At 50.9% G+C, this 15,961-nt stretch overlaps 1 protein-coding gene across 10 annotated transcripts in view; it reads right to left on the bottom strand.

The window, feature by feature from the left end:
- Nucleotides 1-513: 513 nt before the first annotated feature.
- The window catches only part of MIR9-1HG (MIR9-1 host gene), a 33,074-nt gene continuing 17,626 nt past the window's right edge, over nt 514-15,961 (bottom strand). For 2 of the 10 annotated variants that reach the window (XM_058439168.1, XM_032154176.2), the window contains 2 exons: nt 11,204-11,303; nt 514-859 (listed from right to left, as the gene is read on the bottom strand). In XM_058439168.1, the coding sequence (XP_058295151.1) occupies nt 784-859; nt 11,204-11,303 (176 nt within the window). In that variant the 3' untranslated portion in view covers nt 514-783. The other 8 variants (XM_032154179.2, XM_032154180.2, XM_032154185.2 and 5 more) reach the window with 8 other exon arrangements.

Raw genomic sequence — 15,961 nt, 5'->3', positions numbered from 1 at the left:
AGAGAAGAAGCAGGAATGGAAGACCCTTTGGTGCAGGGGTGCTCCCTCTATGTGGTCTGTTCAAACCCAGGAGGACATTTATGAGAGTCCTTTTGTGGAGGAGACAGAAGGCTACCCAGTGACCTCCTACACAGGAACTCTAGGGGAGCGTCACCACCCTCTCCCATTCTCTTGGTCCCTAGTAGGGCACCTAGGTGCTTCCTTGGATGGAAGCATTAGCCCATGACTTGGACTTGGCGCTGACCGGATCATGAATGGAGTTCCGGCCTTGGGGTGGCTCAGGGCGTGGCTGAGGGCGGCTGAGGTGGCTGAGGGTGGTGGAAGCAGCCAAGATGTTCACTCACCGCCCCACCCCCTACCAGGTAGGAGTTCTGGTATTAGAGGCTCCCTCGCTTCTGTTGCAAAGTTGGCTTCTGTATCACAGATCTCTGTTGGAGGGAGCCCAGTATTGCCCCCTTTCTTGCAGACCCTCCCCTTCCAACCCTGTCCAGGTATATCCACTACCACTATTAATGTGATTCAATATCCAAGAGTCTTTATTGAAGACTTGAGATGGGACTTCCATCTCAGAGGATGTGGGAATCCCAGCTCAAATAATACAGGATAAAGTGGGATGGGCCAGGATGGACAGGTTGTGGATATGGGAGTCATGGGTCAAAGTCTTATCCCAGATGGCTCCAGGTACAGTGGGCTTCCTGGGCTGGAAGCTGGGTCCTCCCCACTTCATTCTGCTCAAAGCTTCTTGAAGGAGCTTGTTCCACTTCAACTTGCTAGAGCCTAGCCTCATCTTTCAGTCAACTGGGAAGGCTTATCAGAGGGAACCCAGCCCAACCGGATGAAGTACATTCTTCTTTTTGGTCTGAAAAGAAAAATTGTCAAGCGTAAATAAAAATACATTTTTTTTTTTTGGAGATGGAATCTCACTCTGTCACCCAGGCTGGAGTGCAGTGGCATGATCTCAGCTCACTGCAACCTCTGCCTCCTAAGTTCAAGCAATTCTCATACCTCAGCCTCTGAGTAGCTGGGATTACAGGCGCACACCATCACACCTGGCTAAATTTTGTATTTTTAGAAGACACGGGGTTTCGCCATGTTGGCCAGGCTGGTCTCGAACTACTGACCTCAAGTGACCCACCTGCCTTGGCCTCCCAGAGTGTTGGAATTATAGGCGTGAGACACCATGCCCAGCCAAAAAATACACTTCGGATGCAGACTTCAGGAGGAGGCAGAGGACAAACTTCCAGCCGTCTTGGAAGCAGCTCACTTCCATCAGGCAAGGTGAGGAGCTAGGGAAGGGATCATCACAAAGGGATCTGCCATGACAGTGGCTTGAGTCTAGGCACCTCTTCCACCTCTTCCAGGTGCTTCATCCAGGGCAGTGGGGGGTGAGAGAAATGCCTAAGTTGTAAACTCAGATCCCAAGAACGGGAGAGATTAGGCAGGGAGCCCAGGGGATTTGCTTCAGGAAGGCAGGGAGCAGGATGCACTTGGGCTAAGGACCAGCCTGGAAGACTTTTGGTCACTTCCACAGCTCCCATGGCCTCTTCCCCAATCCTGTCTTCAACCTGCAAGATATTTATCATCCCTCAGACTTTACCCCTACACTGGAGAACATGCCAAGAATTCCACCTGCCTATCTGGTCCTCTCTTCTCTCAGTCCCTCCATTTATGTTTCAGAAGTCAGCACAGGGGAGGAAGGGGACATATGCTTTGGGGTCTATGAAGCCCCACTTGAAGCCCAGCCCAACTTACCAGTCCTATGACTCTGGGAAAGTGTCTTAGCCTTCCTGAGGCTTTGATTCCTCCTTCATAAAGCGGGGACAATATCACCCGGTTTTCAGGGCTGTTGGGAAGATTAGCTGAGATAATGGCTACGAAAGGGCTTGCACAACCAAATGGGCACAAATCAGGGTCAGCTCCTTCCTTCCTGGGGTGGGGAAGCTATGTCCAGGAAAGGCAAATAAACCCCGTAGGGGCTGCACAGGAATCAGGTGTCAGGCACAGCTGTGGGCACAGCCTTCCTTTCCTGTCCCATCCAGGGTTGGGAGCCAGCAGCTTTGGAAACCCCCAAAGTTCACCTCCCTTGACTTCTCCAAGAGCCTTAAGATCTGAGAAGAGAGTTTCAGAAAAAGGAGGGGATCTCAGCCATGGCCCTGCATGGCCCAGCTCCACTCCAACCAGTGTGGCCTTTCTTCTTCCTAGACTCTCTTCAGCCTCTCCCAGCTCACCTCCCTCCTCCCTTCCCCAGCTCCTCCTCCCCCTACCTTTGCCAGCTCTCCAACCTGGATCTTGACAGTATGGAGGAGTGGGGATGAGAGGTCTGCCTTGCCCATCATATCAGGAGCTCCTCAAATGTAAGGACTCTGTCTTCTCCAAACCTGGGCTCTGCCAGTCCTGTTTCCCTGACCCCCTCTGGCCCTCTTCCTGACCCGGGCTGGCTCCCAGGTCTCGAGGTGGGCTGGCTGTTCCTCAGTGCCCCTCTAAGTCTGCCAGTGTGTCTCCTTCCATACTCTCTTGCCCATTCCTTGCTCTAGATCCTCAGCCCACCTGGGAGTCCTGCTATCCCTTGAGTGTCTAGATTTGGGGGAACGACAGAAGAGACTGGTGTCTGTCAGGGCCTGGGAAGGGGTGGTGGATGCAGCTCCATGCGATGCCCTCCCCTAGGTGGGGGAGGAGGAGTGCAGATGGAACAGCCTCCTGCCTGTTACACCCCCCCAGCCCCAGAGCCAGGCTCTCCTAGCAACGGTAAGTGGGGCGGGGGAACAATGATATCATAAATTATCCCTGGCCCTTCCCTCCCAGCCCACCCTTCCTCAGTTGAGAATGGCCTCCTTTTTCTCTCTACCTGCTCCTCATTCAGGATTTCCTCAGCAAATCTGGCCTCTGCTTAGTGCCCCTTATAGATGCCCCTCGAGGTCAAAGTGACCATTCTCTGCCTTCCAGTTGGGCTCCAGAAGGGGGGGACCCTCATTATCCCAGGATGTCTCTGAGACCCTGTTGGAACGTTCCCCCCAAGGCAGGAGCTGGGAGACTGGCTTCCAAAGGTCACTATCACTATTCCCTGGTCTCCGGCTCCTCTTTCTGGGGTGCTGATGGGGCACAGAGGGGGAATTTCAAAGCATTCTGTGGCATTTACTCCTCTTCTGTAAACAAAAGGTTTGGGTGGGGGCTCCCAAGTCTTTAAGGGGCACTCAGACCTCTCACCAAGCTAGGCAAGTCTCAGTTTTCCTATTCTAATAGTTGGAGTCCAGGAACCTTTATGAAGTCACTAAAGCTAGGTGGCTTTCCTTCCTTACCTCTCAACTCAGCCATGCCAAGCCAAGAGCCAAAGAGCTGGTGCTATAGCCATATAGATCTTGGTTAGACATGGAGAAGGACTTCCCAAGACAGGAATAAGCAAGATCATGGAATTTCCTGGTTGGAGAGAGGAAAAGTCTGTCGTAGTAGCAGGAAACTGGATGGGAACCTCTTTAATTCTATCTCATTAATTCTTTTTTAGCCACATTAAATAACATGTAGAGAGTGTCTGGCACACAGCCTGACACATAGTAATTCTCCACTTAGGCTATTTAAAAAAATCATATGTTATTATGAATTTTTATTGGATAGATATCAGGAGAAAGGGATAAATCCCTGGAGACCCATCTCCCACCCTCTAGGAACCCCACGGGAAAATCCAGATAGGAGCTAGTGCTCTGAGGTACAATATGGCAGCCAATTGTCATGGCAACAGCAGAAGAAGGAGTCTGGTTGGTTGTGGGGGCGGTGCTGGGAAGCCAGCTGGTGCCAGATGGACAAACCCAGCAGAAGGCATCCCCAGCCGGGTGAAGCTGATGCCCCGTGCCCAGGGCTCAACCTCCATATGCCAGCCTCAGCCTGGTCCTTCCTTCCAGGCCTAAAGGCCCCATTGCTGTCTGTGGGGGATGATGCCAAAACCATTCCTCCTCCTGACTCTTGCTTGTATAACAAGGAATGACTGCTTGGAGACAAAAGACTGTCCTGCTCAAGGTCCCCCTGGCCCGTGGGCTGACGGATCTAAATAGGTCTGACTTATGCTCACTCCTGATGATGCTGAGGAGCCATCACATCGGGGACGTGAGAGGTCCTGAGTGGCAGGACGCAGAGGCACCGTTCTGTACACCCGGTGGAGATTCCACAATGGCTTGTGCTGCCTGGAGGACGATGAGATGAAGGCTGCAGGGAGGGAGCAGAGCAGGTTAGGGGCAATGTGGCAGAGCTGCACCCTACCTGTCCCCTCCTCCTGGTATGCTGGGCAGCATTCGCACCTGGCCAGTGGATAAAAGAAGCTGCCGTCGTGGAGTTCACCACCTAATTGTTAACAACGGGTCCCTCTCGAAACAGCCTCAGCAAGATGCTCACCTCCTTCAGACCACGAAAGCCCCAGCCATGGAGCCCAGCCCCATTTCTCAGTGAGGCCTCCATTGTGGACTGCACCCGGTGATCCACGGCCCTCACAACCCAGGAGGCCTCCTTGATTGCCCCCACCTACCTCAGTGGCCCCATAACTATGTCCCTCTGCACTTAGCATTTAACACTAAACATCTGCACACAGCCTTAGAAAACACTCATTCCCATCACCCCATTTGGTCTTCAGGATAACCAATGAAGGCAGTTAGGGTCCAAAGACATGCAGGGACTTGCCTAAGGTCACCCAGCTAGTAAGTGGGGGAAGCCAGAATTTGTATCCTGACCAGCCTGTCTAATTCCAGAGTCAAAAACCAAAAGCTCCTTCTTTTGCTGTCCTTCCTGTGGACAAAGCCCCACTGACTATCAAACCCAGAGCAGCCTGCAAGCTGAGGTGGTGTCCACCAGCATTCTGCTGCTTCATGCACGCTGAACCCAAATATTCACTAGAGGGGCCAGTGCAGTCCGCGCACAGTGGCTCACACCCGTAATCCCAGCACTTTGGGAGGTCAAGGTGGGCAGATCACTTGAGGTCAGGAGTTCGAGACCAGACTGACCAACATGGCAAAACCCTGTCTCTACTAAAATTACAAAAATTAGCCGGGCATGGTGGCAGGCACCTGTAATCCCAGCTACTCTGGAGGCTGAGGCAGGAGAATCTCTTGAACCTGGGAGGTAGAGATTGCAGTGAGCTGAGATCGCGCCACTGCACTCCAGCCTGGGTGACAGAGCAAGACTACGTCTCCAAAAAAAAAAAAAAAAAAGCCAGTGTGCAGTGTGCCCAACAAGGGCTTGGAAGTGGGGGGATGGGAGAAAGGTCTCTACACATTGCTGATTAGCAGTAAGTGACACTGAGGCCAGGCCAGGAGAGGAGCCTCTCCTGGGGAAGGCAAGAGTGGGTGTGGGGACTGGGGTGGCCTTGGGACTCCTTTTTCGTTCTGGTTAATTTTGTCTCTCTACCGTCTCAACACAGCCCTCCCTGGAAGGAGACCCCATGCTGGGAAGATGAGAGAAGCTCAAGCAGGGTCAGTCCCAAGAGTGGGGTCAGTCCCAAGAGTGTCAGGAGATAGCATGTATGAGCAGGGGAGGGAAGGCTGGAGAGGGCTGGCAGGATCAGGAGTTATAGCCGGGAAGACATGGGGAGAAGGCAGGGGCAGGTCAGGGCCTTGGTGCTGGGGCCCTGGGGCCCTGGTTGGATGATGGAGAGGAGCCCATCCTGGGGACAGCTGGACCAGACCATGAATGGCCTCACCGTGAGACCCTGGCCTGGTTTCAGCTTCTCTCTCCTTCCTGCCCAGACCTGGTTAAAGCCTGAGGCCACCTCTCAGCCCTCCCTTCCTCCAGCCCCATTCCACCCCATTCCTTGGGAGCTAAGCCCCCTCACCTGACAGGGCCACTTCCATGGCCACTCACAGAGAAGTCTTTGTGCACAGGCCGGGCCTGGGGGATGGGCGGTGGTGGGCACCCCCACTTACATTCCGCCCAGCAGCCAGCAGCAGCCTCACCATCTTCCCATCTGCCTCTCCAGCCTCTCATCCCCTTTCTTGAGGAAGAATTCCCTCAGAGCCTTGGCCCCGGCTACTACCTCACCCCCAGCTCACTCCCTCAGGAGGGTTCCAGGACTGAGCCCCTTCTTTGCTGCTTTGCTCTAGCCCCCGAGTCACACAGCCCTGACCACTGAACCTTTCTTTTTTCTTTTTCTTTCTTCCTTTTTTTTTTTTTTTTGAGACAGAGTCTTGCTCTGCTGCCCAGACTGGAGGGCAGTGGCCCGATTTCAGCTCACTGCAACCTCTGCCTCCTAGGTTCAAGTGATTCTCCTGCCTCAGCCTCCTGAATAGCTGGGATTACAAGCATGGGCCACCATGCCTGGCTAATTTTTGTGTTTTTAGTAGAGACAGGGTTTCACCATGTTGGCCAGGCTGGTCTCGAACTCCTGACCTCAGGCGATCCACCTGCCTTGGCCTCCCAAAGTGCTGAGATTACAGGCTTGGGCCACTGCGCCCAGCCGGCCCTCCCTCCCTCCGTTCCTTTTTTTTTTTTTTTTTTTCATAAGAGAGCTCAGAGACTAGCTTGTTGCCCCACAAAGTCAGAGCTAGTATTCCTGTCCCCCACCCCCCAGCAGCCTATCCGCCTGCCCTGACCTCAGGGTGCTCATTGTGCTGAGGGACACCAACTTCTGCTTCTCCACATCTCTCCCCAGAAAGCTCCCATAAGCTTGCTCCCCCCCCATGTCACGGGGGAAGGAGGGATTCTGAAGGTGGGTGGTAGAGACATCCCTTCCTCAAGTGGCTTCCAGGTCTTTCATATGTCCTTCATTTGTTTGGAACTAGCTGAGAGCCCGTTAAACGTCTGGCTGGGCTTAGTGGACAGCCAGATGCAGGAATCCCCATCCCTCCTAGGAGTGATTATGTGTTGCTTTCCAGCCATGCCCTACACCTGGCACCTCTGAGGCTGTCAGCTAACTGCCCCAGTCTCCCTGGTATAGCACATAAGGTGCCTTACAGGGAAACTCCTACCTCTGTTTCCCTTCTCCTCCCAGCAGACTCCCTGCGATGGCCATGCTAGTCCCCAAACATATCCTGCTCTTCCTTACCTCCTTGCCTTCTCGAGTGCTGTGGACTGTCCACCACCCACCTCCCCAGACTCTGTAGACTGCCAAATGCCTGTTTATCTTGTATCGCTTATCTCTCGGTGTCCTCCAGGAAGCCTTCCTGAGCTCTCCGAGGTGGCCCCCTGCTCCCTTCTCTATGCCTCCACAGCACTTTGTGCAGGTCTGCAGGACAATGCTTTCCAGACTGTCTTCTAATCATTCATGTGTCTGCCTCACCTAGTAGACTGCCAGATCCTCAGAGCAGCGTTGTATTCCATGCTTCCCTTGAGCATAGCTCCTGGCACACAGGAGACCCTCAGTGCCTGCTGAATGAATGCGCTGACATGGAGGCAGGGGTACCGGAGGGAAGGGAATGGATGAGAGATGTGCTACACAGGAAGAAGTGATGGGTTTTGATGTGGCTGATTTGGATGTGGGGGCAAGTCCAGGAAAATGTTCAGGAATTGAACCTGGGGACCTAGGAGTTTAATGAGGCCACTGATAGAGGTAAGGCAGCAGAAGCACAACGCGGAGGGAGCATCCGAACTGCCTGGGGACTGGACCACCTCCTGGGTTTTGGTGGGAGGTTGTACTTCTATGCCACTACAGAAGCTAAAAACACAGGTACTTTCTGGGATCTCCTTGCAGCTAGAGCCTAGGCATGTGATCCAGGCTTGGCCAAGCAGATGTACCGTTGCAATCCCTGATCTGGGGACAAATGGCAGGACCACAGGTGGTAGTTGGCAGTTGGGGGTGCGAATTTGGAGTTTAAAAGAGGTCAAGACTAGGCCTGGCACGGTGGCTCACGCCTGTAATCCCAGTACTTTGGGAGGCCGAGGCGGGTGGATCACAAGGTCAAGAGACTGAGACCATCCTGGCTAACACTGTGAAACCCCATCTCTACTAAAAATACAAAAAATTAGCTGGGCGTGGTGGCGGGTGCCTGTAGTCCCAGCTACTCAGTAGGCTGAGGCAGAAGAATCACTTGAACCCGGGCAGCAGAGGTTGCAGTGAGCTGAGATTGCGCCGTTGCGCTCCAGCCTGGGTGACAGAGCAAGACTCTGTCAAAAAAAAAAAAGAAAGAAAGAAGAAAGAGAGAAAGAAAGAGAGAGAGAGAGAAAGAAGAAAAGAAAAGAAAAGAAAAACGAAACGAGGGAGAATTTATAACTTCAGGTGATGGCTGAAGTGATAAAAGTGGAGTGAGAGGAGTGAGAAGGAAGAGAAAACAAGCTACCAGCAGAACCTGGGGACCACTTCTAGTTAAGGAACTGGTCCATCCGGAGGACTGAATGAATGGAACCAAGAACAGGTGATCATGGATGTAACAGAAGAACAGAAGGCCAAAGGAAAAGACTGAGAAAATTGCATTAAATTTTCCATACAGGTTAAGGAGGACTGGGCTTGGGAAGGGCCAGTGGTCTTTGTTGAGGAGGCTGTGAGTGGCCTCTGAGAGGGTGCAGTTTTACCAGAGTTACAAAGATGGAAACCAGAGTGCTGGGCTGAGGAGAGAAGGTGGAGCATCACCTCAAGTACACAGTCACCTTTCACAGGCCCCAGAGAGACCCTCAAACTAGCAGATGCTACTGCCTGGCCACATCTTACTCTCTCCTCATGCTGATATTCCCCCATTCTGATTTCTCCAGTACTTTTCTTATTACCCACAGTCCTCTAAGTAGTCTGGGAACTAAGCCCAGTGCTGAGGCCTCTCTACCACCCCTGCTCCTGTGCTCAACCTTACTTCTCTTCTGGGGGCCGCCATTCCTGGTTTCTCCCTCCTTCCTTCTCTCTCCATCCTCACTTCCTAATTCTATTAACAGGAAGATTCAACAGTATTTCTGGTCAGCCAGGAAGTCCTTCTTATGGCCTCAGTCTCTTCCATGTTCACCAACCAGGGGAGGCTTTCAGTGCACACCTAGTCGGGCAGCCATCTTACAGGCGCCAGTTACCTAAGATGGCGGCCTCCCTCACCCTCCGCTTCCGTTCCCACAGCCTTGCCTCCTACCCCTGCCTCTTTCTTTCTGAAGCCTCAGCCCAACAAGGTGGGGGGCCAGGCTGGGGAGCCAAGGCCGGAGGAAGCAAGACAAAAAAGGACAGAAAAGCTGGCCCCTTGGCATCTCTCTTTGGCATTTGAGTCCAGCTCAGGGAGGGAGGGCAGAAAGGAAGAAAGAAAGTAGTGTAAGTTTTTATTTCTGTCCTCTTCCTGCCACCTCCCCCTAGTCCCTCCCCCAACACTTTGATGAAAACAAAATCTCTCCCCCTTTTTCTCTTCTCCAGCCCCCCTCCCCTTTTTTCCTGGCTTCTACCATGAGCCTCCTGGAATGCAAATGAACTATATTATGCAAATGTATGCAAATCAGGCTTAACGAGCGGAAGGAGGGGGCAGAATGCCTAATGAGTAATGGCGGAGGGTGCAGATGGAGGGTGGCAGGAATGGCCCCCTCCTCTTCTCTGTTCCCACAGCCTGGAGGTTTGCTGGAGGTAGCTGGGTGTCCCTCACTTCTGGGAAAGAGTAGAAGGTCAAGGCCCCATCGCTTCAGCTGAGAAGGCCTGGGGTGTCCTTGGCTGTGGTAGATGAGGGGCAGGCGAGCTTGGGAAGAGAGGGGGTTAAATATAAGGGGCTGGTACTCACTTGCATAACCTTGCCCAGAGACACTGCATGCACCAGCTTCCTTGCCTATGTGGCCTGCCGCTGTCAGAACCCTCAGCTTCCAATGCTGAAAAGAGGGTGACGCTTATGCATGCCATGGCTTGTGCATCAGACAGGAGGATTCTCAAGGGAAGATTCCCAGCCAGACCCAGGTTCTTCCTGGGGGTGGGGGTGAAAGCTGTCTCTCTTTGTACTTTGGGGGTGGGGGGGGCGGTTGCCATGGCAACATAGCATAGAACACCCACCTCCCCAACATCCAGCCTCAGAGGACCTAGGAGTTGGGGGGGATAATGGATTGACACCCCCGATGCCCCCACCACCTGGCACTGCCAGCCGGAGATGGCAGCATCAAATCCTAGAGAGAATGGCCCCTTTGTTTCTAGGCTCACGGTGTTGGGGAAGCAGGCCTGGGCACACAGAAGGGCCTTTCCCAGGCCCCGTTCCAGTTTGCATGACTCCCATTGGCCTCTGGAGACTCCTTGTGGCCATCCACTGGCCTCTGTGCCCTGGCAGATGGTTGCCCCCTTGCCTTTTCTCCCATGGGCTTGCCAGCTACTGCTAGGTATGCCTTGTCCCTGAGGCCTTCCCTCCAAACCACTTCAGACAGAGGTAGCAGTCTGTTCCACCTTTTCCTGGCTTTCCTGAACACCTCGCATGCCCAGTCATGCATCCTGTCCTTTTTTGCATAGGGGCAACCTGCAAACTCCCCCAACCAGCAGCAGGCCCGCTCCAACCAACCTAGGCAGAGAGACTCCTAAAGGAGGATAGACAGATAGAAAGGGCCAGGCTGAAATTCAGGAGCCTGGATCTTGGCATTTCCGCTAACCAGCTGGGCAACCTGATCACACCTCTTCTACTCCCATGGGATGTGTAAAATGAGGAATATAGGAATGATGATATCTAAGGCTCATTTCAGCTCTACCTGATCTATACCCTCCGTATCTTACATGACCTAGGTTAAATCATTCTTGAAATACAACCTTTGGCCGGGCGCGGTGGCTCAAGCCTGTAATCCCAGCACTTTGGGAGGCCGAGGTGGGCGGATCACGAGGTCAGGAGATCGAGACCACCCTGGCTAACACGGTGAAACCCCGTCTCTACTAAAAATACAAAAAAATTAGCCAGGCGTGTTGGCGGGCACCTGTAGTCCCAGCTACTCGGGAGGCTGAGGCAGGAGAATGGCGTGAACCCAGGAGGCGGAGCTTGCAGTGAGCCGAGATCGCACCACTGCACTCCAGCCTGGGGGACAGAGCAAGACTCCGTCTCAAAAAAAAAAAAAAAAAAAAAGGAAATATAACCTTCATTCTTCCTACTACTGGAGCAGCCCTTCTCATTCAGACTCCCCAACATGAAGACAAACCCAATTGCCTGGAGACAGGAATGCCAACTTCCCTCAGCCTTTGCCTCTCCCTGAGACTCCAAAGCTGACTGCAAACAATTCCGACAGATGCAAAAATTTAGAGTCTTTGATAGCTGACTGTACAGACAGGAGGGTCCCTCCTAACTCCCTCAAAGGGGGTCAGCACAGCCATTTCACTCACCGCCCAGGAGCTGTCCGTGGTGCTGGATGTGGCTCTGTCGTCCACACGGAGGAAGGAGGGTGGGAGGGTGGTGCAGCACCCACCCGCCCCAGGTGAGAAGCTAAAGGGAAGAGAAGAAGCAAAAACATTTGGAAACAGTAAGAAAAGGGAAAGATGATACCTGAAGAAAGTTTCTCCTCTCTGAAAGTTTCTGCTCTCTGAAGACCTCCAAATCACCAATATTACTTTGAGGAAGGAAAAGCACAAAAGTCATTGAATCTCTGATAATTTAGCTCAGTCTTCCTCTAGATCCTATTTGGACATCCACAGGGAGATGGAATCATAGTCCCTCCCCTTGGGGAAGAGCTCAGATTGAGGTGGGAGATAAAGTACAGACCTCTAAATTCCATTCTAAATGCTAAGGCTCCTACAAGCAATTTAGTAATAATAATTAAAAAGACATACAACCTGTCTGATAGTATTATAGATATCAGGAGTTTCGGAGGAAAGGCAGGGAAAGGCCGGGGTGTGTTTGTGTGTGCACGTGTACACATACACAGGCATGTGGGTACATGCCTACGTGTGTGTATGTGTTTCCCAGGTGGAGAGGTGAGCCTACATCAGTGGTTCATAACCTCAGGTGCACATTAAATAATAATGATGCCTAGGCATCATTTCCACATACTCTGATTTCATGGGTCTGGGGCTGGGCCCAAACATCAACATTTTTTTAAAAGCTCCCCGGGTGATTCAGTGCATAACCAAGTTGAGAATCACTGACCTAGAAGAAAGCAGGTCAGAAAAGGTGCAGGGGTGAAGCCTGATTAGCTGGAGGAAGAGGCAAAGCAAAGATCCCTAAAGAAGAAGGGAATGAGTAAGAAGGAGAAAGACAAGCATGTAACTCCTCTTTCCTGGGAGCTCCTGGATGGCCCCTGGCCTGGAGATGAGACTGGCTCAGGTGTTGGCTTGTCTCCTCTGTGCTGTAGAAGCTCAAACCACTCCAAGGCAATGAGACAAGCTGTCTCCCCACCGCAGTCCCTTGTGCAGGAAATGGGTGCAATGACCCTAAGGGGGTGCTGCTGCTCCCCTTTACCCAGAGGGTCCCCAGGGAGGCGGCTGTAGAAGGTAAATAGCAACAATAGTCCCTTTCAGTGTCCAGACTCCAACCCTTCAGTCCAATTAGCAGACACAGCAAACAGCAATTCAGCAGCCTTCAGCCGCTGTCATAACAAACTCAGAGCTGCCTTAATGGGGGGATTAGGGCAGGAGGAGGAGGGGGTGTCACTTCGGCCCTGGGAGAGCCTGGGTGGCAAGGAGGGGGTTCCCCTTTTCCCCTTCTCTCTCCTATCTAAATATGCACCCACCCACCCTTCCTTCCATAACTCTGCTCCTCATTCTCCTCAAAGCCCCAAGAATGTTTTTATAGTTTTGTCTGCTCCTTCCCTCTAGTGATTTTAAAGCATTAACCTAAACTCATGATCTCCTAGGGAAGTCAGCACACCCTGTCGCTGGATGAGACATACTCACCCCTCAAGATCTCTGAGGTCCCAATAGCAAAGGAAGGGAGGTGGGAAGGTCAATCCATTCCCAGAACGTTGGAGTGAAGGAAGGTGAAAAAATAAACAACGAGATTCCAACTTTCAAACCTTGAACGTGCAGACTTCAAGAAAGACTTTCAGACATAGGGGCCCGTGCGTCTCCGGTGGGTTACCAACCTTAGGAATCGCACTGGGGACTGGGGGGATGTTGGTTTGTGAGGCGAAGGGAGAGAAGACATCCCTTCTTAAAGTCACTCAATTATGAAGACAAGTCTGCATGCTGATAGGCAGGTCTCTATAGGATTTGTTAATTAAAGCCACTACCTAACTTGTCCTTTAATTTAATAAACTGTGGTTTTAGTTACTTAGAATCCAGGAGCTTAATGGCATAAACTTGAAATTATCATTTACACATGCTGCATTTATCTATGTAAGTCAGTTTACCCATCCTAAGTGCTCTTACCAGTAAGTCTTAATATCCATTAAGGAGAAAGAAAACAATGGCCATTCTGCCACGTGGACTCCAACCTCTTCCCTTTATCAGGCTTCCCAAGGACTGTGCCTCCTCTCCCAAGTCTTCAGATACTTCCTACCTAGGTTCCCATGATTCTCACCTTGACTCCCAAAGCTGGAAAAGGAGGAAGTTCCTCAAGTTAAATGTTATGAGATCCTCAGTCAGGAACATGCCAGAGAGCTGCCCTTTTTACATTCTGAAACCAATCATATGCTATCAGTCTTTCCAAACTGTAGCCTTTAACCTTTCTGCAATGTAAGAATTACCCTTTAGCCATGAGTGTCATAACATAGTATACGATCTTTTATGTAGAATTCTTCATTTTCTGCACACAATAATCCTAAGGGTTTCTTATCCTGATTATACAAATATCTGAATTGAGGCTCAGAGATTTGTGTGCTTGATAAATGACCAAACATGGACCTTGGTTTGGTCAAATTTGCTGTTTCTATTTCTGTCTCTCCCACGGCTTGCTGACTGGGATGATTCTTATGACTGTAAGAACTTATCAACAAAACCCTTTCCATGCCTGGAATTGGGTGGAAGGAGAATTTGTCCAAGAGTGAGGGTGTGGCTGATAATGCAACACTTGGGTCAAATATTTGAGAGAAAATTGCCTTTGGCTTCCTGGACCTAGAATTCAATAGGAGGGTATTAAAATGAGGGGCTGAGGAGAGAAATGAATAAAGAAACCAGCTTAGAATTTGGTTTCCAGTAAAAATAGTAGATATAGCAGTATCTAAAGAATAGAACTGAAAATTCTTAGACACAGGCAGAGGTGTGATTATACAAGAGAGGAAATTTCCTAACTGGTAACTCTGGTGAGGCCTTTCTGAGCCCCTTTTAACACGGCTTCCCTGCACCCCAGTCCCACAGTTCTCCTGTGGGGTTCAGTTGGAGGAGATGCGATCTGGTACAGAGGGGGTGGGGAGAACTCAGCAGTGTCACCGTGATGTCTGCATTTGGTAACCTCCTTCCAAATCCAAGAGTGTCTGTTCCTAGAGTGGATTTATACTTATACATAGCCATACATACATGTCCCTAATGTCACGACCGAGCTTCCCACCCACCATGGAAGCACATACATCCAACCTCACACCAGGTCACACACCACTCAGTTTCTCACCCTCATAAAGCAGACACACACAGTCACCCATCACTCTCCTGACAACCCCACCCACACACCCACATGCACACGCCATATGCTCACATAAGGCAGACACAAACCCTCACCCCCACATCCCTCCTGGGCTCTATTCCTCCTTTGCACTGAGGTGCTGGTTTTGTAGGGTGTCAGTTCTCAACCCCCCACTTCCCTCTGTTCTCCTTTGGATATCCTGAGGTAGGTCAAATACACTAATAGGAGACAACAATAATAATTTAAACCCATTGTGGTTACTGATACAGGTTCTAAGTCTCATGTGAATGAGCCTCAGTGGATCCCAAATACACATTTCCAACAAGCTACATGAAAGGCTTTTGTTGTTGTTGTTTGTTTGTTTTTAAAGGAATCTTATCTTTCTTGGTGCTTCTTCTCTCATCCCAGCTCCCAGCCGCTGCTCACAGGCAGCGCTTTTCTCTTGGTGTGCCTTCCCCCTCCTGTGCCCCATGCCTTCCCTTCTCAGCTCAACCCCGTCTTACCCTCCCTGCCTCACTCTCTCTCCAGTTGTTCCCATAGGCAAGTTCAGTAGAAAAAGCACTGGGTTGAGTTAGGCTGGCCAGGGTGGCTCATGCCTGTAAACCCAGCATTTTGGGAGGCCGAGGCGGGCAGATCAAGGGATCAAGGGATCAAGAGTTCAAGACCATACTGGCCAACATGGTGAAACCCTGTCTCTACTAAAAAAAAAATACAAAAATTAGCTGGGCATGGTGGTACGCGCTTGTAGTCCCAGCTACTCGGGAGGCTGAGGCAGGAGAATTGCTTGAACCCAGGAGGGGGAGGTTGCAGTGAGCCGAGATGGCATCACTGCACTCCAGCCTGGCAACAGAGTGAGACTAAATCTCAAAAAAAAAAAAAAAAAAAAAGAAAAAGAAAAAAAAGAAAAAGCACTGGATTGGAAACCACTGAGTAACATTAGCAACTCATTTGAGTCTGTGGTTCCTCATCAGTAAAATGGGGTTAATAACGACTATCTCACAATGTTAAAAGAGTAAAGAAAGGGATGCAAGCCCAGTGCCTAGAAAGTAGTGTTAGGAATTATTAGTCCTCGCCTAAAACCTGCTCCCTTTCTCCCTAATCCAGTCTCCACCTGCCTCTCCCCCAGAAAACCCAAATTCCAAGTGGCTGAGAAAGTAAGAGGCTACTAATCTCGCCTTCCTCTAAATATCTAAAGGAAGAAGACATATGTATTCTAGGCTCCCCAAAGCACAATTTTTTTGAGTTTGGATTCTCCAATATTTCTCCCACATAATACATAATTGAATCATTATCTTCTAGCTATAAAATCAGGTCCTGGGAGGAAATGTTAAATTTACACAGGAAACTAGAGTCAGTCAAGGTCATTTTGTCCAGTTCTTCCACCCCCTTATTACTCCTTCCTGCCCCGTGTCCGGGAAGGCCAGGTGCCGGTGTATGGGATGCAGACCTGTAGTAAATGCAGAGAGAGCTACTTCTAGCTTTGGCTACATTGACTTCTATTCCACAAAGTGACTCTAGACTATACTTCTTTCAACTGCACCTAAACACTCTTTCGCTTAAAATATTTAGGTCAAGCCAGATAAATGGAT

Source organism: Hylobates moloch, unplaced genomic scaffold (genome assembly GCF_009828535.3).
Source record: "Hylobates moloch isolate HMO894 unplaced genomic scaffold, HMol_V3 SCAFFOLD_5, whole genome shotgun sequence".
NCBI classification, from domain to species: Eukaryota; Metazoa; Chordata; class Mammalia; order Primates; family Hylobatidae; genus Hylobates; species Hylobates moloch.
The sequence above is the reverse complement of the archived record's forward strand: the minus strand, read 5'-3'. Positions and strand labels throughout refer to the sequence as shown.